This window comes from Equus caballus, chromosome 14 (genome assembly GCF_041296265.1).
Source record: "Equus caballus isolate H_3958 breed thoroughbred chromosome 14, TB-T2T, whole genome shotgun sequence".
Taxonomy (NCBI): Eukaryota; Metazoa; Chordata; class Mammalia; order Perissodactyla; family Equidae; genus Equus; species Equus caballus.
Window position 1 is genome coordinate 19,997,989 of NC_091697.1, and position 19,512 is coordinate 20,017,500.

Consider the following 19,512-nt stretch of genomic DNA (forward strand, 5'->3'; position numbering starts at 1 on the left):
GCCGGGTGGGAGGCGGCGGAGGCTGAGAGGTGGGCATCAGCTGCCCAGAGAAAGGCAGGAGTGTGGCACACTCCCGGTTGCTTTTAAGAAGGTCGTGGGGTGGAAATTGTAGGCAGTGGGCCCATCACACAGGGTGAGCATCTGCCAACCTGGAGGCGGGAATGGAGCAGGAGGACAGGGAGGGGAGGCACTATATATGGGGCAATGAAAAGGGAAGGGGGCCGCGGCACCGAGAGCGTGGGCTGGATCCCAGTCCCAGCTCTGCAGTCTTATGATTCTGAGCCCCATTTGTGAAAGGAGGCCAGCTGGGCCCACATCATGGGGTGGTCGGGCATTTGACCTGGGAGCGAGGAAGGGGACTGGCCAGGCTGGGTACCCCCAAGACAGAGCTAATCTGTGCTGCTGGGCCTTTGATGGGAGGGTGAGGGCAAGGCCACACAAAGCTGGTGAGATTTCCCTACAGTCGAAGAAAGGGCACCCGTGTTGAGTCTTGTGGCTGCTGAGAAAAACCCTTTTGCTTGCTTTCTGGTGGGTATGGAAGCTGATCTTCCAAACAAAGATGCCCGCTCCTCAACAGGCTAGAATTCCCCCAGCCCGGGTGTCACGGAGGAGGAGATCCCTTCCCCAGCCCCTCCCCTCTTCATGGATAGACTCCACACTGTCCCCATGTTCCAGCCGCCTGTGAAACATCCTCCACCCCCGAAAGTTCCGCACCTTGAAACAACAGTGGGCCACTATCTCTCATGACCCCCTGGGTTGGCTGGGGTCTCTCCTGTTGCAGCAGAGACAGCTGGGCCTGGAGTCCAAGGTGATGGCACCCTGACATGGCCAGTCAATGTGGCTGTTGGCTGGGAGCTCAGCTGGGGAGCACCTACATGTGGATCTCTGTGCAGCTCGCGCTTCTCCCTGCGTGGTGGTGGGGTTCCTGAAGGGGCACTCCAAGAGTCGCATTCCAACAGGCAGGAAGGGGGAACTGCGGGCCAGTTAAGAGCTACAACCCAGCATGGACACAGCATCACTTCCACCCTTTCCATTGGTCACATCAGTCACAGGGCCCACCCAGAGTCAGCAGGTGGAGAAATAGACCCCAGCTCTCGAGGGGGAACGTCAAGGTCACATTACAGAGGAGCCTGTGGGGTGGGAGTGAGGGTAGTGGCCATCTTGGGGAGCACAGTCTGCTGCTCCCAATCATCATGCTGCCTTTCTCTGGGCTGCTTGAAGTGGCTTTGCCTCCAGAAACAGCCTGTGGTTTTCTAAATCACCCTCCTGCCTTTCTGACCACAAAACCTATTTGCCAACTAGATGGTTTTCCCACGGCTCAATCCAGGCTTTATAAGCAGAGACCATCACGTGTACAATCGCCGCGTCCTCAAGGTAGCTTTCCGAGTGGCGTGTCTGGGCCTGCTGTTTGCGAGCCTCCCCCAGCTTACCCCGCATGGTCCGGGCTAGACCTCAGCCGTCAGATGCCGGGGCGGGAGGAGGAGCTGCTGGCTGGCCTCAGTGCCAGGTAACTCAAGTGAAGAGCCTGAATACCTCTCCTAGGACCTGTTCTACGGTCCAAACGCATTTTCTGCCTTAATAAGTAGAGTCTGGGCCAGTGGTTCCCAGGCTGGGCCCTGAGCTGTGGAAGGAACAGCCGGGGATAGAATGTCTTCAAGTGATTCCTAACACAGCGTAAAATGAAGCGAGAATTACCCACCAGCATCGCCAACCAGGACTGGGTGGCCTAACCAAACTGTCGTGTTCCTCACTTTGGGCTGGAATTCTGTCCTCTTGGTTAGGACCCTGGCTGTGTCAGACTGATCAGATCTGCGTGGCAGACGCTGAGAGCTGAGTTAATCTTTCAGTTGGGAAAACTAGGGAACTAAGCCTTAGGTGCAGCTGGCTAGAGAGGTGAGCTCATTCATATCACAGAGTCCAGGGATGAAAAACTGCCTAAAAGAGACCACCCGCCTTAGTGGCCAAGGCAGGTGCTGCCTTTCCTCGCTCTGTAACCCTGGGTAAGTGATTCCCCTCTCTGACCCCTGACCACTCCATCTGTAAAATCGGACAACAGCAGTGACCCGGCCAGCTGGTCACAAGGCTCGGGCGAGACAACCTCCAGGAAGTGCTTGCTCGTCAGCACTGGGCACACAGCAGGGCCTCCTCCACAAGAGGCATCTTCCTTTGTTGGTTACAGGAAGGCTGGGAGCTGCTGGCCCTGTGAGCCGGCCGTGCCCTGTTATTGCGCCCTGTGCCGGGGGGATGGCACCACTGGGCGGCAGGAAGTGCCGGCGGCACTCTGGTCTTCCCTCCTTGCAGGTGGGGCCACCAGGTGAGGGCTCTGGCTGCCTGAGGTCTGCCCCGGTACTAACACTGGGTCCGAGAGTTGGAGATTTGCTGCATGAGAGAGAAACTGTGTGGCTCTTTGTCATCATTTTTTTTTTAACTTTTTATTTTGAGACAATTGGAGGTTCACATGCAGTTGTCATAAATAATGCCCCAGGCACCCTTCATCCGGTTGCCCGCAGTGTGACAGCTTTTATCACTGCAGTACAATGTCACCACCAGGAAACTGACACAATCCACCAACCTTATTCAGATTTCACCCGTCATCCTCGTTTACGTGTCTGTTTAGTTCCATGCAGTGTTATCACCTTTGTAGATTTGTGTAACCGCCGCACAGAGATCCCTTTTATAGCCGCAGCCACCTCCCTCCCCACTCCATCCCTAACCCTGACGACACTAAGCTGTGCTCCGCTCTGTAATTTGGTGTCAAGGTGCGTGTAGACCAGTCATATAGTGTGTAACCTTTCGAGACGGGTTTTTTTCACGCAGGATAATTCCCTCAAGACCCCTCCAGGTGCCGCGTGTGTCAGCCTTTCACTCCTTTTTCTTTACTGCCAAGCAGTGTTCCGCGATAGGGCTGTACCCCGGCTGATTAACCTCCCACCCACTGGAGGACATCTGGGTCGTTCCCAGTTTGGGGCTATAATGAATAAAGCTGCAGTGAGCACTGGTGTCCAGGTTCTGTGTGAACAGAAGTTTTCGTTTCTCTGGGGCAAACCCCAAGAGCGCGCCTCCACCACTCCCGATGAGGTGGAGTCGACCAACCAGGAAGGCCTCTCAGGGGGCTTGCCGTCCCCTTTCCAGGAGGAAGGGGGCTAGTGGACACATGTGCTTTGTCCCACACCCAGCGTGCCTCCTCTCTCCCCTAAACACCGTAGCCGGGCTGCAGGCACCGAGAGCTGGGGAGCTGGCCCATTCCTGGAGTGTAAAAGGTCCTGTTGGCCTCTTATGCCAAGGTATAGGGACCCCTCCCTTCGTGTGACAGCAAGAAGTGACAAGAAGCCCAATAACAAAGCCCTTTCCTCTGAGCCTGCCGAGGGCTGGGAAGGAGAAAGCTGTCCGCATGAGGAGGCCTCTCTCTCGAGGCCGCGCCCCTTCCTCTCACCTCAGAGTCGTGCCAGGCCCCATCTCTTTCAGGGAGACCAAGGGCAAGATGGAGCTGCTGGGCCTCCGGGGCCCCCTGGACCCCCTGGGGCCCGGGGCCCTCCTGGCGACACTGGGAAAGATGGCCCCAGGGGAACAGCAGGCCCAGCGGTAAGAGAGGGCATGGAGTTGGACCACCCAGGACCTGATCCTGTACCTACCAAAAGCCCAAACCCTGATCCCGGAACCAACTGCAAACTCAGCCCTGTCCCCACTCGAAACCTAGACCCCACCCTTACCCTAACCCCAATGTCGACCCAGACCCTTACCCAATCGAACCTTAAATCTAACACTAACCAGCTCCCTAGACCCAATTAAGACCTTGACCTCCAACTCATTTCCTGATCCACACTCCCGATTAAGACTGTTATCCAGACCCTAACTCTCTCCCCTACAGACTCTGACCCTGACTCCAAACCCGACTCTTACCCCTCATTCTGCCCCAAACAGACCCATAGATCCTAACCCTGACCTTGGTTGCAATCTCAGTCCCAATCCTGACCCCACCCTGACTTGAGACCCATATATGCCTCCTTTCTCCACAGGTCTCTACCAACCCCTGTTCCCTACCTCTCCCTCTGATACTAACTCGTTAGCCCCGGTTGTCCTCTCATAGTCCTAACCCAAACCCTGGAGGCCACACGTCATTGTATTACCCCTCTCCTAACCCAGGGACTCCAACTGTCCTTCCCCTCTGATGTGGGGCCAGCACCTCCTCGCTTGGCTCATTCATTCCCTATCACGTTGGGCACATAACTCCCTGAGCCTTAATTTTCTCATCTGTGAAGTGGATGGGGGTTTGGTGAGGATGAAATGAGGGAATGAACTTGGAGCCCCAGTCCAGGAGATGTGGGCTCAGTTACCCTTGGAGTCCCTGCATCCCCTCATTGCTCTCCCCTTATGCCTCCTCAGGGTCCCAAAGGAGAGGCTGGACAAGATGGCGAGATGGTCAGTATCCAGGGCGTTTCAGAGGCCTGGGCTGGCAGCACGATGGCTCCAGGCCCGGAAGCCCCTCTCCCACACGCACCCACACTGGGGTCTTGCCTGCGGCTATACGTGTGCGCACTCCTGCGCTCTTGCCCCCACCAGCAATGGGGAGCAGACAGCCAGGCCCCAGCCCCGCATCCCTGGGAGGGAGGCTGCAGTCCACTGACTGCTTGACGTGGGATGCAGCAGGTGTCCAAGACACCAGGAGTCGGGCCTAGAAAGGGCAGCACAGCCCTGTTCCGGCGACAGCCCTGCCTCCTGCTCTCTGGACTCCGTGTCGCCCTTTATAAAATGAGGATGGCTAGGAAGACAGTCCAGGAGCAGCCTCCAGTGTTTAACACCTTCTCTCCTCTTGTTCCAGGGCCCAAAGGGACCCCCGGGACCAAAGGTGAGTGCTCCTCATTCCTAGTCCCCCACCCCTGGCCTGGGGGGATGGGCTCCCTCACCCCTAGCACCTCTCCCTCCCCACCCCCAAGTTCCATGACCTCGAGCAAGTTACTTTGTCTCTCTGGGCCTCAGTTTACTCATCTGTTAAGTGGGAGCATGATAGACCTTTCCTGCCTTCCCTTCACACTGGGTTGTAAGGATCAAATAGGAAAACATATTAGCTTTGAAAGCCCTCTCCAGATGTCGGCCCTCTCCTTCTCTCCTTGGGCAGCACCTGCTGGGTGGGAAGGCAGGCTGTGGTCGTCCCTGAAGGAGCCAGAGCCCCAGGACTGAGCGGGAGGAAAGGGTGGGGAAGCAGCTCCATTTCGTGAGTAACTGCTGCGAGCCAGGGGCTGTCGACGCATTTCTGTGACGTCACAGCCACCCTCTGAGGCTGAGGGTAGCACATCCCCAGTGCCAGGAGCAGGGACTTGCCCAGCTCATTCAGCTTGGGAAAGACCCAGTCAAGAGTGGAGTCCAAGACTGTCAGCCCCATCACCCACGTGCACCTCTCTGAGGGGCTGAGGGTCTCTGGGCTGTGCCCAGCATGAGTCATCAGGGCCACTTCTACCAGAGGAGCAGGTGGTCTGGTGTCCAGCCATGCTCGGACAGCTCTGACCTCTCTCTTGCTCCCCCACTGTCTCCCCTCAGGGTGAGCCCGGCGTTCCTGGAAAGAAGGTGAGGGGGCCCGTGGAGGGACTTCTTGGTGGGGGTGTGGGAAGAGGCTGGAGGGAAAGGCAGGGCTGGGCAGGTGTCCTGCTCCTCAGCAGACCCAAGCCCTCGCTACGGAGGGCTGTTCCGTCCTCTGTCTCTGAAGTCAGGATCTCATTCATTCATTCACTCACTCATTCGCTCATTCTTTCCCTTCCTCAAACATATCAAATTTATTCCCACTTCAGGGCCCAGGACAGTGGTTCCCAAAGTGTGGTCCCAGGACAAGCAGTGCCAGCATCACTGGGGGCTTTTTAGACTTGCACATCCTGCAGCCCACCCCAGACCCACAGAATCAGAGGCACCGAGGGTGGGCCGGTCTCTTCAGGCAGCCCCCTGGGTGATGCTGACGTGCACTCAAGTTTGAGAACCACTGACCCAGTGATCTTCCTCACCTCTTCCCGTGTCCCGGCCTCCTCCAGCAAGCCCCAACAAAGCTGTCCCCTCCTCCCGGAGACCGTCGCCAGCCACCTCCTGAAGCACACCCTCCCCGAGTCCCTCTCCATCTCATCCTCTTACATTCTCTCCCTGGCACTCCGCCTCCCTGCGTGGTGCTGTGCATTTATCTGGGTGTTTCTTTGCCTTTGGCCTCCTCTGACCCATTGGGCAGGGACCTCGTTTGCCTGGCCGCCAGGGTGCTCATGAGCTATCTGCTGACTGAAGGAATGAATCCCCTCTCCTTCACCTGCCCACCCTTCCTTCTGCACACACCTGCTGAGGCCTGTTCTGGGCTGGCCCTGGGCTGGTGGGGGCGGGGGACAGAGGTGGATCTGACCCCATTCCTGTCCTAGAGGACCGAGGAAGGGAGAGAGGAGCTGCCCTGACCCAGTGTGACCAGTGCTGGTGCCAGGAGTGGACTGGTGTGCTGCGGGTTCAGAGTAGGGATGGCCAACAGATGGCCTGGGGGCCAGGCCAAGTCTGAGGCTACAGCCTCTGCTGTTCTCTCCTCAGGGGGATGACGGGACACCAAGCCAGCCAGGGCTCCCTGGACCCCCAGGGCCCAAGGTAGGTACATGTCCCTCCTCCGGAGCTCCCCTTGCCTCCCACCACCCAGGGTTCCTGTCTGCCCAGTGAAGCCCCTACCTGGCCCTTTCACATCATGGGGCATGGGCTGGCGCCCAGGCAGACCAGAGGGAGGCAGCAGGAAGGCCCTGGGCCCCACTCACCAACAGGCCTGGCATCTCATCCAGACCATTCGCCTCCCCTCATACTCTCAAGTCCTCCTAGTTCCCATCTTAGGTGGCCCACTCTCTGCCCTGTCCCCAAGCCAGGAACTAGCTGTCATCCTTGCTCCCCCAACCCGTTGAGACAGCCACCAAATCCTGTCCAGCCTGCCTCCAAAATGGCTCTTGAGCCCCTGAGCTGCCCCAACTATGCCAAGACGCAGCCCGGAAGGTGGCTGTGGTCCTGGGTCCCCTGGGCAGGAGAGAGCCCTGGGGTCCGTGGTTTCAGACTCGTTCCCCAGGAACTGCTCTGGAAGCCAGCAGACCCCAGCAGCCCTCACACGAGTGTCTCTGCTGCAGGGCGAGCCCGGGAGCGTGGGGCCTCGGGGAGAGAACGGCGTGGACGGCGCCCCAGGGCCAAAGGTGATGTTACCGTGTGCTGCTCCAGCTCCCACAGGCCCCGTTCAGACCGGTGGCTCCGTCATACGGAGGAGATGTGGCTTCACCTCCAATTTGCCCTTTTAAGTGGAGAGTCTCGGGAGAGCCTAGGCCCAGGAGTCTTGTTTGACTGGCCATCAGAGGCTAGCCTGGGGGCAGGTGGCAGTGGATCTGGGTGAGTCACAAGGCCTCCACCAAGGCCCAGCTGTGTGGCTAAGCCACCGCGTAGCCTTGGGCTCCTGGGCTTCAGTGGCCCATCTCTACACAACGTGGGGTCAGAAGAGGGTCCTGCAAGCCCCCCTCCAGGAGCCCTGTTCCTGGGGTGCCAGTCACATATATTAGGCCCTTAGGGCTCCAGCAAATGGACCCTGCCCCTTTGCACCCTTTGGAGAAGAGGGGGCTGGAGAGGGCACGGGAGCCTTGGGCTTCAGCCGTGCACACCTGGCTGCAACCTGCGTCTCCACAGGGGGAGCCTGGCCAGCGAGGCGCCGACGGAGCTGCAGGGCCGCGGGTAAGCGGTCTCCCCTCCAGCCACACCGATGGAATCCAGGGCCCCAGGTCCTTCAGAAGCCCTTGTCCCCAGAGACCCTAGAGGAGCAGCGGAGCTCCAGGAGCTGGGGCTCATTTTTTTCTTTATAATTCATTAGGGATTTTTTCATTTTTAATCTGGTAATCCGTGCTTTTGGTAAAGTGTTCAAAAGGGATGCGTGTAGAGTCCTGACCTCTCCCATCTTCTCCCCTCCCCAGGCGGGTGTCTGCCTCCGAGACCCTTTTCTCGGCGTATTGCTAGACCTTCAGTTTGTCACATACGGCGTTACCCGGTGCCTTGCCCAACATCAAGGTGCATTCCTGTCGCCAGGAGCACAGCCACCCTGGCTGGTCCCAGATCTTTTGTGACCAGCCCCTGTCAAGACACCTTTAGGTCGACATCCCAGATCCTGTTCTCGGCCCTGTGGCCCCGAGCAGTCATGTCCCCTCATGCTCCCGGAGGCCACTTTCCTCCTCCAAAGAACGGGTCCAAGTCCGCAGCCTGGTCGTGCAGGTGGCAGGGGACGGGATTAGGCGCTGAGTGTGGGGGTTCTGTGCAAACGGTACAGTTCGCCCAGGCCGCGCCCGCGGAGGCACCTGGCCAGCGAGGCCCTGGCCCGGGTCTCTGTCCCTCCGCAAGGGCTGGCCCCAGGCCTGACCCGAGAGCTCACAGCCCCTCCTCGTTCCGGCAGAAAGCTGCCCGGTGGGCGGGGAGGGGTGGTTCAGAGGGGGAGGGCGGGGCCAGCGCGTGCACGTGCCTGTGTGGACGCGTGCGTGCGCGCGCACGTACCGTGGACAGATGCACACGTGAGAGTGAGGGCGGACGTGAGCTCTTCACCAGGACTGGGTGGGAATGTTAAGACACTGCCGTGCAGCTCTACCAGAGGCTGGGAAACGGAGGCCTGAGGGTGCATTTTTTTACACAGTGTTTTGGAGCGTGTTTTTATTTTTCTTCCTTTGCCAACATTTAAAAATCTGTAGAACTTCAAATCAAAATTAGACTTTCCATTTTTCCTCAAGGACTCAGGGATGGGGCCTCAGTGGGCTTCCATTCCCACAGAAAGGCAATCGCAGCCGCCCCCAGAGCAGGCGGGGGCGTGTTCCTCAGTTGGCGCCTGCCCCCTTCCCCGCTGCGCCCCCTGCCCCGCCCCTGGAGCGTTTTTCCCAGTGTCCGAGTGAATGGCGGAGGGCCCGACTGCCTGGTCCCACCAGGTTCCACCTGAGCCCCCGCACAGCCTTCGTGGGGCCACGATAGCAGGTTCTCTGGGGATACGGAGATGGCCACCACGCGCTGCCCTGACATTCTCCTCTTCCTGCCTCAGGGTCCCGCGGGCCTGAAGGGCGAGCAAGGAGACACGGTGGTGATCGACTATGACGGCAGGATCTTGGATGCCCTTAAGGTAGGGTTCCCGGCAGGACCAGGATACACCCTTGTTCATTTCCTGAGGGAATAACCACTTACTTTGTGTATAAATCTTGCACTTCTTTACACAAGGGACCAGGGGCAGCTTAGCACAAAGACCCCAACTTCACCAGGTGCCTGATAAGGAAATCAGCGCTGTGTTGAAACCCACATGATGCTGAGAGAGCCGCTGTGAATGTGGCCCATGTTGCCCCGAGCTCCACAGAGGCCAAAGTGAGAAGGGAAGCCCCCACCCACCAGGGCGGGAGGCAGAGCATTTCCTGGTGTCCACTCCCAGCAGGGCCTCTTGGGGCCTTCCCAGGGAACACTGGCTGGAAGATCAAGTCTTCTAATGGCCGTTGCGGGAGGATAAGAGTGGCAAGGCCTGCCCCAGGAGCCTCAGGAGATGTGTGGCCTCTGAGCCCTGCCCAGTGCCTGGCAAACTTGGGACCCATTACCAGTGGAAAGAGAGGTTGGGTGCCAGGGAAGGGAGCTGGGGTGAGGGAAGGGTGGTCATCAGAGACCAGATTGGGCATCAGACGCCTGATCCCACCGGAGCTCCAATTCCAATTACCTCCCACAGGCCTCAGGGAAGTACAAGCTGATGGTAACTGTGGCCCCCCAAGGCCTGCACGGTGTGGTGTGGTGTGGCCCGAGGGCGTGCATGTGCATGGTGTGTTCCAGGCTGGCTGGGAGCCACTTAGAGAAGTTCTATGAGTGTGGGGAGGCGGGAAGTCGATTTTGGATGCCCTGTTGGAATGATGATGTCATTCAATGGGCAGTGGGCTGCCCTAGTTGGTTCTTGAGCACAGAGAGGTGAGGTTAAAAATACATATTGGGGGGGGCTGGCCCCATGGCCGAGTGGTTAAGTTCACGCACTCCGCAGCAGGCGGCGCAGTGTTTCGTTAGTTCAAATCCTGGGCGCGGACATGGCACTGCTCATCAGACCACGCTGAGGCAGCGTCCCACATGCCACAACTAGAAGAACCCACAACGAAGAATACACAACTATGTACCGGGGAGCTATGGGGAGAAAAAGGAAAAAATAAAATCTTAAAAAAAAAAAAAAATACATATTGGGGGAGGGTAGCTGGGGAATGGTTGGACTTTGAATGAAAGTGGGTGTGGGGACAGCTGGAGGCAGGGAGGCCACAGGGAGGTAGGCGCTGGGCCTGGCCCTAGTGGAGGGTGGGTGGAATGGAGGAAGATAGGAAGGCCAGGACATCTCCATGGCGGCGCCAGCAGGAAGGGACGGGTTGTGAGAGAGCCGGAGGGAGAGAACCAGCGCGTGCAGGGCTGAGGGGCTGGCTGGGTGCGGCCTTTAGGAGGAGGCAGGAGTCTGGCAGGTGATGAGCCACGGTGGGCAGGCAAACTGCGGGAAGGCTAGGTCAGGACCGGAGCTTGTGAGTGGGGTCAGACCCACAGACACCGAAGACGCCATCCCCTACCGGTGAGACTCAGGAACCCCTCAGGACCAGCAGGCAGCAGGCAACGGAGTCAACGGTCAGAGTTCATGGGAGAGGCAGGGAGGCAGTGCTAGAGCACTGATGGGGATATGAGTTTTGGCTGGCCTTGAATGCCAGCTTCAAGAGGCAATAGGGAGCCATCGCAGGATCTGGAGCAGCATAGTGTGGTGAAGAAATCTATATTTGGAGGAGACTAGCTCTGAGGGCAGAGGGATTCTGGGCCCTCCATACCCATGGAAGCTGTGATATCTGTGATATCTTATCAGATGCCTGGGGCCACCTGCCTTGCCTCCCTCTAGACACAGGCCCTGACCTGGCTGGGTGGGACGTGGGCTGCAAGGACCCTTGACCCTGCTCCAGCCCAGCTGGACAGGAACGTGGCCCCTGGGTGGAAGGGGTGGGTGGGCAGTGAAGGCGAGCCCTGGCTAGACACTAACTGGCTTGACTTTTGCACACAGGGTCCTCCTGGGCCACAGGGGCCCCCAGGGCCACCAGGGACCCCTGGAGCCAAGGTCAGTGCAGGTGCAGCTGTGTGGCCCCCAAGCCCTTTGTGTGGCCTATCTCTCCTCTCCTCTCTGCCATCCGCCCTCTGCTTCTCTCCGCACGTCCCAGCCTGGCTTCTGGGGACTCAGAGAAAGTGGCCCTGCTCCTTCCTAACCAAGCTGGCTGCCTTCCTCCTGGCCCTAGCTGCTCTGCTCCCTGGGAAGCCTCATCCACACGTGTGCACCCATAAATCAGCCCCTCGGGACACCACAAAGTCCCTAAGTTACAAGGCCATTCCTGCGGCCTGCGTGTATCCTTTACACCCTGCCTACTTGGCTCAGGAGAAGGAGCCCAAGACTTTGAAATCAGGCAGCTCTGGTCCCAGCCATTGTCCCTGGGCAGTGTGGCCTGGAGCAAGTCATTTAACCTTCCAAGCCTCAGCTTCCAAATCTGCAACCTACCAGCCTGTAGATCACAGCCCTGGGCTGCGTCTGCCCGTAGGGGCTGAGGAAATGGAGGGGCGGAGGTGGCTGGCACCTGGCACAGTGCTGGGCACCCAGTGGGCACCTTCCTGGAAGTCTAACTGCGGGGCCTCGACTAGGGACGTGCACTGGTCTGGGAGGCAGCAGGGCCACAAATGCCTCCCCGGGCCCCAGGACGCCATGATCTCCCTTGCTGTCTCTTCCCTTCCAGGGTGAACTCGGACTGCCCGGTGCCCCGGGAATCGACGGAGAGAAGGTCTCTGGGCCTTTCTTTTCCTTGGTGATGCTGGTGCCTGGTGTCGGGCTGTGTGTGTGCGTGTGTGTGTATGTGTGTGCACACGTGCACACACACACAGTTGAAGAGAGGCCACAGAACAGAGTGTGCGAGTCCTGGTTCTGCCCTTAGGCCTCGGGCAGGCTGCTCACTTTCTGGCAGCCTCGGTTCCTCACCCGGAGGTGAGGTGGTTACGGCTGTTGTGAGGGTTAACCGACTGCATGTGGAGAGCGCAAGAGCAGTGCTGGCCCGTGTGGTGAAGAGCCTCTGGACCTCAGCTAACAGTCTTCCTGTCACTGTTAGTGCTGTTATAAGCATGTGCGTGTGTGCAACCCCACATCAACACCACAGTGTCCAGGCTGTCACTTTGCGTGTGTGGGCATGTCTTTGGCGCTGGTCCCTGGTGTGTGGCACATCTGGGACATGACACAGTTGGTTGAGTAAGGAAACAGAGTGGCTGGAGGGTGACTGGGTGGATGGTTGGTTGTATGTGGGGGTTGGGGGCTCTTGAGATGTGAGCTCAGGGTTGTCCCTGAGCCCTGTAAGTGCCCCTCGGTGGCTGCCCCGCCCCCTAGCTCCAGCCTTTCACTGCGGGCAGTGAAGCAGGAGTGGGGGCGCCCCTCCCAGTCTCCATGGGCCCCTCAGTGCATTCGCCACCTGGGCCGGAGACAGGACCCACGAGGAGGAAGTGGGGGTCTGGCCTGGCCAAGAGTAAGCGCTGGGGACTCGCTGGGGTGGAGGAAGAGAGAATGCCTACTGAGCCCACTGACCCCTTGTTCTTGTGGCTTTCAGGGTCCCAAAGGACCGAAAGGAGACCCAGGAGAGGCTGGGCCGACCGGACCCAAAGGGGAAGCAGGAGAGATGGGCCTGTCGGGCCTCCCGGTATGTGCCACTCGTGGGTCCCAAGGTGAAGGTGTGCCCACCACAGCAGCTGCTGGGGCTTGGACCCTGCGGTCGCAGCCCAGCCCGCAGCCACTGGGCCTGCAGAGGAAAGCTCTGGGCTCCCAGCCCACGCTGCTCAGACTCTCTGAGCCCCCATTTCTTTGTCTGTAGAGGGACCTACCCCCACCCCCTCCCCGCAGGCCTCTGTAAAGATGAAGTCAGGACTGCCCCCCCACCCCATGGAAGTGAGTTGGCAGGTGGTTAGGCCGCACTTTGGCTGCACAAGTTTGCATCCTGCTCCATCTCCTGTGACTCTGGAACCCTGCACAAGTGACCAACCTCCCTGGGCCTCAGTTTCCTCGCCTCTGAAACGGAAGTGATGACTTCCCACTCCTGTGAGGGATGCGCAGACAGCGCTGAGAACGGTGGCTGGCAGGCGATGTGTACCCGCCGTCCCCATCATCGCCATTTTGATCGTTACTCTTGCCGTGGCTGGATTGGAAGAGCTGCCAGGTGTAAGCAGCCACTGGATGCCACTGCTTCACAGCCGCTGTCTGTCTGTGAGGCTCACTCAGCTGCAGAGGTGGTGCTGGGGTTTGGACCCGGGTCATTGCTTCCAGAGCCCCTGGTTCCCCCCTCCCACAGGAAAACTAACAGTTACGCCGCTGTCGGTGTGGTCTTTAAATACCCGCTGTGCCGGGCACCCAGGGTGTGTCACGCTGATTTAGGGAAAACTGCTTTAAGCTGCAAAGGCCAACTTATTGCTGCGGCCAGAAGGGGGAGGGAAGGGGAGGTACTGAGCGCTGTGAGTGGTGATTTTGATGATGAACACAAAGGGCTCACAGGCCATCCTGTCCTGCAGGGCGCCGATGGCCCCAAGGGGGAGAAGGGAGAGCCAGCACCTGACAACCTACAGGAGAGCCTGGTAAGGGAGGCTGCTGAGGACCGGGGTCCCCCCCTACCACCCAGCCCAGGCCGTCTGGGCCCCGAGCCTTGGGACAGAAGGGCCACGTGGCCTGACCAAGCCCAGGGCAGTGGGGGAGGGGGAGAGGGAGCCTCAGGCTGTGTCCTCTGCCCAAGACCTGTCTGAGAACCCAAAGGCCAGCCGCAGGGGACAGTCAGTGTCCTCCTGGGGACAGGAAGGAGCCTCGACCCAGTGGCTCAGGGCCCAGAGCCCAGGCAGTGCTCCTCCAATGTCCAATGAGCTCAAGAACGTGGGCAGGTGAGAGATGATGGGGCAGTGGGTGACTAATCCACCTCTGACCCCTCCTAGGCCCAGATCATAGTGGAACCAGGGCCCCCCGGCCTCCCTGGTCCCCCAGGACCCATGGTAAGCATGTCTGACTTGAAGCAGCTGGGATATGAAAAGGCTGGTGGGCCCGGGTCTGGGGGCTGTGCCCAAGAGGAGGACGGGACTCTTGTGGGGAGGGGGCATATCAGGCAAGGAAGGCCTGGCCAGGGTGTGTGCTTGGGAGGCCACAGAGGTCAGGGCCACAGAGGGAGTGAGTGGCCTGTAAGCCTTCATGGCCACTGCAAGGCAGCCCTGGCCCTGAGGTCTGGGCTCAGCCCAACGGCCTTTCTGATCCGCTCTCTCCTCCTCCAGGGCCTTCAGGGAATCCAGGGTCCCAAGGTGAGTTCTGGGGCGTAGACGGAAACCCCGCTACTGACGGCCAACCCACAACCTGGACAGTTCCAGAAAGCCCTGCTAATGGGCACAGTGAGGGCCCACACTCAGCCCAGACCAGCTCCACGTCTCCCCAGGGCTGAACATTCCCTGTCTCCGGGAGCACGACTTCCCTGATGTCCTTGGAGCTGGTGGCCCCACCCCCACGCTCAGAGCTCTGTTCTTTCACCTTCTCCCTCTGCCAGGGGCCCCAGTCCACTGCTTCCACCTCCCTGCCCCACACCTCCACCTTTCTCTGTGCCTCCCCCTTCATTGCCCTCTCCCCCGACGCTCTCCACATGCACAGCCTGGACGTGAAGTCTTAGGTTTGTGTATTACATAATGCCATGTCTTCTGCTCTTGAATTAAACTGTGAGGGTAGCCTGCCCGTGTGCCCTGTTCTGGGGGCCGACACAGAAGGGGAGGCCAGCTGCTTGCCGCACCCAGCTTCTCTCGTTTCTGCTGGGGGAGAGCACGTCTCTGCTTCCCCAGCTCAGAGGCCAAATAGCGGACTCAGTCATGGTACCCCAGCACTGAGTGGGGCCGAGCATGTGGCCAGACCAGATGCGCTGCTTCTGGTCCTGTTTTGTCCCAAGGCCTCCCCAGATCATGTTTAGAAGAGGCAGCTGCAGTCAAGGATGGGGGCAAAGCCTGGGGCTCAGAAAGCCGGTTGGTACTTGGCCCTGCTGCTTCCTGGCTGTGCAGCTGGGCCGTCCCTCCCCATGTGTCTCTTTCCTCATCTGTGAAATGGGTGTGACCACAACCATCGTCTGTGATTCCTGTAAGAGCCTGTGTGTGGGGAAAGGTAAAACGCACACACCCACAGCTCATCCTGATTATTTGTACAGGAAGGAAGCGGGGCCAGGCCTGTCAGAGCCTGGAGTCTGTCCCTCTGGCCTACGCACCCCGGCTCCCACTCAGGCTCCAAGCTTTCCTGTCCTGCTGTCTGACCCCTTCCCCCTGACTGATGTCCTCCCTTCACTTCCAGGGCTTGGACGGAGCAAAGGGGGAGAAGGGCACGTCAGGGGAGAGAGGCCCCAGCGGGCTGCCTGTGAGTATCGTGAGCCTTGTTTGTCCTTAGAGGCACTGATTCCTGTGACTGTCATGCCTCTTGACCCATTCCTTTTCCATCCAGGGGCCAGCTGGCCCGCCAGGCCTTATTGGGCTGCCAGGAACCAAAGGAGAGAAGGTAACCACCTTCCTTTAATGCCCCCAACCATTGCTGCACGTCCATGGTGTTACTCAGCCCTGGGGGCTCAACCCCTGCCCCTCACTAGTCGCAAGGCCAGAGTTCAGGCCCTGTGGACAACTCACAGGCTGAACTTCCAGCAGCTATGCTCCCAGCATCCCCTTCCCAGTCCCCTCACATCTCCTCTTTGTCTCTCCTCAGGGCAGACCCGGGGAGCCAGGACTAGATGTAAGTATCTCACTGTTTACTGTGATCAGGTCCCTCCTGTGTGCAGCTTCTGCCCTCCTGCTGCCCATACAGGAACCTGATCTGGATGGCTTGGGGATGACCCCCTTCCCCAGGGCTGGGACTACAACTGAGCAATTCTCCCTGTGTCCCCAGTGCCAGGTCCAGGGCACAGCCCCAAATAGGTGCTTTATTGACGGATGGATGGATGGATAGATGGATGATGGATGGATGGATGAATGATAGGTGAATAGATGATGGATAAAGGATGGATGGATGGCCGATGCCCTGGAGCAGGGAAGTGGGAAGAGCAGTGAGGAGCCTGTTGCAATATCCTGCTGAGAGATTATGAGGCTTCAGCTAGGGCAGTATTGTGGGAAGGAAAGAAGGGGAAGTATTAGCCCAATGTTGCTTGAATCAAGTGTCTTTTAGTTGCCAGAGACAGAAAATACCGTTTAAACTGACTTATAACTGAAAAATCCAGAGGTACAACACATGGATCCAGGGCTCAAGTGTGTCAATACAACCCAACCTCTCACCCTCTCTTGTCTCTGCTTCCTCTGTGTGGGCATCTTTCCAAGTTCAACATGATGATGAGATGGAGCCAACAGCTCCAGACTTGTATCCCCGCCCCCAGGACCAAATCCTGGAGAAAGACTATTTGCCTCACGCTCTATTCTTTTAGGAAAAGTCTCACCAACTCTCATTGGCCTCAGTTGGGTCCATGTTCGAAAGTCCCTTGGCCATTGGAATGCAGTGCCCCACCTGGCCAGCTCACATGCTCTGTCCTGGAGCTGGGGGTACAGTCAGTGGATTGTGAGAAGGGAAGGTGGTTCCCAGGAAAATCAGGTAGCTATTGCAAGGGAAATGGTGACCAGACGCAGGGCTGCAAGGACTCAGGTGTCCACCCTAGACTTTAAGGAAAGAATGTCATCTTGGAGAGCAACCACAGACAAGGAAGAGGAAGAACTCTAACCTGAGTTTCTGACTGCAAGGGCTGTGTTCCATCAAAGAGAAGGGTCAGGAGAAGAAGACAACACTGAGTCCAGTTCAGGCTCTGGACCCAGGGAGGTAGTGGGGTGGAGCTAAAGAGACTCCATGCCACCATCGATGTGGCTACAGCTGCCTCCTGGGAGACACGGAGCTAGAGTGGCATCTCAGAGCCACACCCAACAGCTCTACCTTGCAAACTCTTGGCCCCGTGCCCACCCCACCAGGCCCAGCTGAAATGAGTAGTCTGCTCAGAAGCTTTCCCTGACCTCACATCTGGACAGAACAGCTCCTTTCCCTGGGACTCCACAGCCTCTGGTCCACACCTCTGTCACTGAGCATTGATCATCTCCTGCTCCCTATTGCCTGCCATGTTAGATATGAGGGCAGTGTCACATTTGGACACATGCGGTTTTAATTTATGGAGATGACTGAGTGGTGACACCGAGAGGTCAATGCCCTTGAAAGAAGAGTTCATTACTTACACTTCCTGAGAAAAGGCCATGCCACTATGCAGGGCCACATGAGGGAGCACCAGCTTTGGTCAGGAGGCAGAAAGGAGCAGGGGAAAGCCTAGGCCAGAGTTTTTGTGGGGTTTCCATGGGAAAGGCAGGGCAGAGTAGCCAGCTTAGGACTGGCCAGTTGGAATAGCTCTGGCAGGCTTTGGGCTACAGGGTTGGTCTCTGGTTTCCTGGTACCTGTTCCTGAGATGATTTAGGTCAGGGGAAGTATTGGCCTGGCGGGTGAGAAGCACATAAAGGAGGTGGTTGGGACATTGGTTGGTTTGCATATGAAAGGGGTACCTCCAGACTAGCCCTTTGCTGTCTCTAAGAACTGGCCTGCCCTGGGAGGGGCAGCCTCTCCCTGGCCAGCAAGATTTTTAGTATGTCAAAACATCATAAGATACAGAAAATTTAAAAACATAATTTAATATAAGAGGGAACACATCGTATTTCTCTGTCCCCAGCATCCAGCCCACAGCCCAGTTCCTGATGGATGCTTAGAAATATTGGTTGGATGATGGACAGGTGGACAAATGGACAGATGGGTGGGTGGGTGGGTGGACAAGAGTTTGAGCCAAGGGTAGAGAACAGAGGTTACCATTTCTCCGTCTGTCAAAGATGGTAACAGAAACTTCCACGGGTTTCCTGGGTCTCTGTCCCCAGCCAAGCCTGGGCCAGTGCCAGCTGCATCTGACTGTGCCATGGGAGAAAGCCCCTTGCTAGCGGCTGTGCCTGAGGGCTTCCATCCAGAGACTCTGACATGTTCTACTTTGGAGGAATCAGTGCTGGTGTCCTAAATGCATGCTTTTCCCTAAATCAGCCTTGTCCCCAGCATATGTGTCACCTAGGAGCTGGGGCTGCGCCAGCTGGTACCACGCACATGCATGGAAGGGAGGGGACAGTGATGGATGGGAGAGCAGCAGAGATGAACAGTCAACCAAACCTTACTTCCCGGTTTAACCTTTATTCCTTTTGTCAGGGTTTCCCTGGACCCCGAGGAGAGAAAGGCGACCGGAGCGAGCGTGGAGAGAAGGTGGGGCAGGTGGAGAGAAGAGGGGGCAGCCGGAGAGGAGATAGGGCAGGGGGAAAGAAGGAGGGAGTAAACAGAAGCAGGCAGCGAGAAGGCGGGGCGGGCGGGGAGGAGGGGACGGGCAGAGGCTGGGCAGGGCAGGCCAGGCCAGGCCAGGGCTGGCTGCTGGGCCCCAGTCCCATCTCTCCCAGGGGCTGGAGGCATCCTGAGCCTGACAGCCGTGACCACACCCCCATCTTCCTCCTTGTACAGGGGGAGCGAGGCATCCCTGGCCGCAAGGGAGTGAAGGGCCAGAAGGGCGAGCCGGGACCGCCGGGCCTGGACCAGCCCTGTCCTGTGGTACGTGTCAGAGCAGGATGGGAGCCCCAGGCCAGGGCCACCGTTGCTGTCACTGCCATCATGCAGGCTCCTCTGGCTCTGGTCTGTCGTCATCCCCGTGCCACTCACCCCAGCATGGCTCGGGGGACCCACCCCTCCAGAGAGATGGAGGCCTGGCCAGGGGCAGAGTCTGTTGGCTGGGGTCACTGCCCCTCTTACTCAGCTTCCGCGGCCACAGGGGGTGGGACCACCCTGACGCTCTGGATGTCTATCCATAGTCCGGGAGGAGGCTTCTGCTGGTCTGGATGGCCCCACCCTGTCCCCCTGCGTCTCCTCCATGTGCCCCTTCCCTACCCACCTCCCCACAGCCTTTCTCCTTTCCTGCTCTCTCACAACAGCCGCTGACGGCCCACCCGGCCCAGTGCCTGAAATAACCGCAATTCAGTTCCCTTTTTCCAGAAGGCAGGGTAGGTTTACGGGTCAAACTCTTCCAGTGGAGCTCAGAAAAGAGAGGAAAGACAGACAGCTGAGTTTCCACACTAAAACTGACCAGATATTCCTGCCAGGGCGTGAGGAGAGGGGCCTCCAGCCATGATGTGTGCAGGCCACCTTCCAAAGAGGGCCATGGACCCCCAGGCACAGTCCTCTCACCTCCAGTGAGTCACATTAGCCCTCTGTTCCTCAGTCTCCTCATCCATGCAATGGGGGTGCTAAACCCCACCTCCAGATGGTTTCGAGGAGGCAATGAGAGAGGCATGAAGAGCAGAGTGGTAAGCACCCACAAAAGTGCCAGGGACAGTGGGAGGACGGGGCTGGCCCAGCCTTGCAGCTCCAGGCTCCCGGCCAAGACTTCCCTCCAAGTCATGAAGCTTTTGTCTTTG

At 58.4% G+C, this 19,512-nt stretch overlaps 1 protein-coding gene across 1 annotated transcript in view; it reads left to right on the plus strand.

Annotated features, from left to right (window-relative positions):
• The window catches only part of COL23A1 (collagen type XXIII alpha 1 chain), a 318,371-nt gene that overhangs the window by 293,617 nt on the left and 5,242 nt on the right, over positions 1-19,512 (plus strand). Inside the window, exons 9-27 of the mRNA XM_023617064.2 lie at positions 3,466-3,582; positions 4,384-4,419; positions 4,820-4,846; positions 5,536-5,562; positions 6,547-6,600; positions 7,119-7,181; positions 7,663-7,707; positions 9,047-9,124; positions 11,051-11,104; positions 11,769-11,813; positions 12,624-12,713; positions 13,576-13,638; positions 13,987-14,043; positions 14,317-14,343; positions 15,365-15,427; positions 15,512-15,565; positions 15,767-15,793; positions 18,263-18,316; positions 18,566-18,652. Of these exons, the coding sequence (XP_023472832.2) occupies positions 3,466-3,582; positions 4,384-4,419; positions 4,820-4,846; positions 5,536-5,562; positions 6,547-6,600; positions 7,119-7,181; positions 7,663-7,707; positions 9,047-9,124; positions 11,051-11,104; positions 11,769-11,813; positions 12,624-12,713; positions 13,576-13,638; positions 13,987-14,043; positions 14,317-14,343; positions 15,365-15,427; positions 15,512-15,565; positions 15,767-15,793; positions 18,263-18,316; positions 18,566-18,652 (1,068 nt within the window). The remainder of the gene's footprint in view (positions 1-3,465; positions 3,583-4,383; positions 4,420-4,819; positions 4,847-5,535; positions 5,563-6,546; positions 6,601-7,118; positions 7,182-7,662; positions 7,708-9,046; positions 9,125-11,050; positions 11,105-11,768; positions 11,814-12,623; positions 12,714-13,575; positions 13,639-13,986; positions 14,044-14,316; positions 14,344-15,364; positions 15,428-15,511; positions 15,566-15,766; positions 15,794-18,262; positions 18,317-18,565; positions 18,653-19,512) is intronic.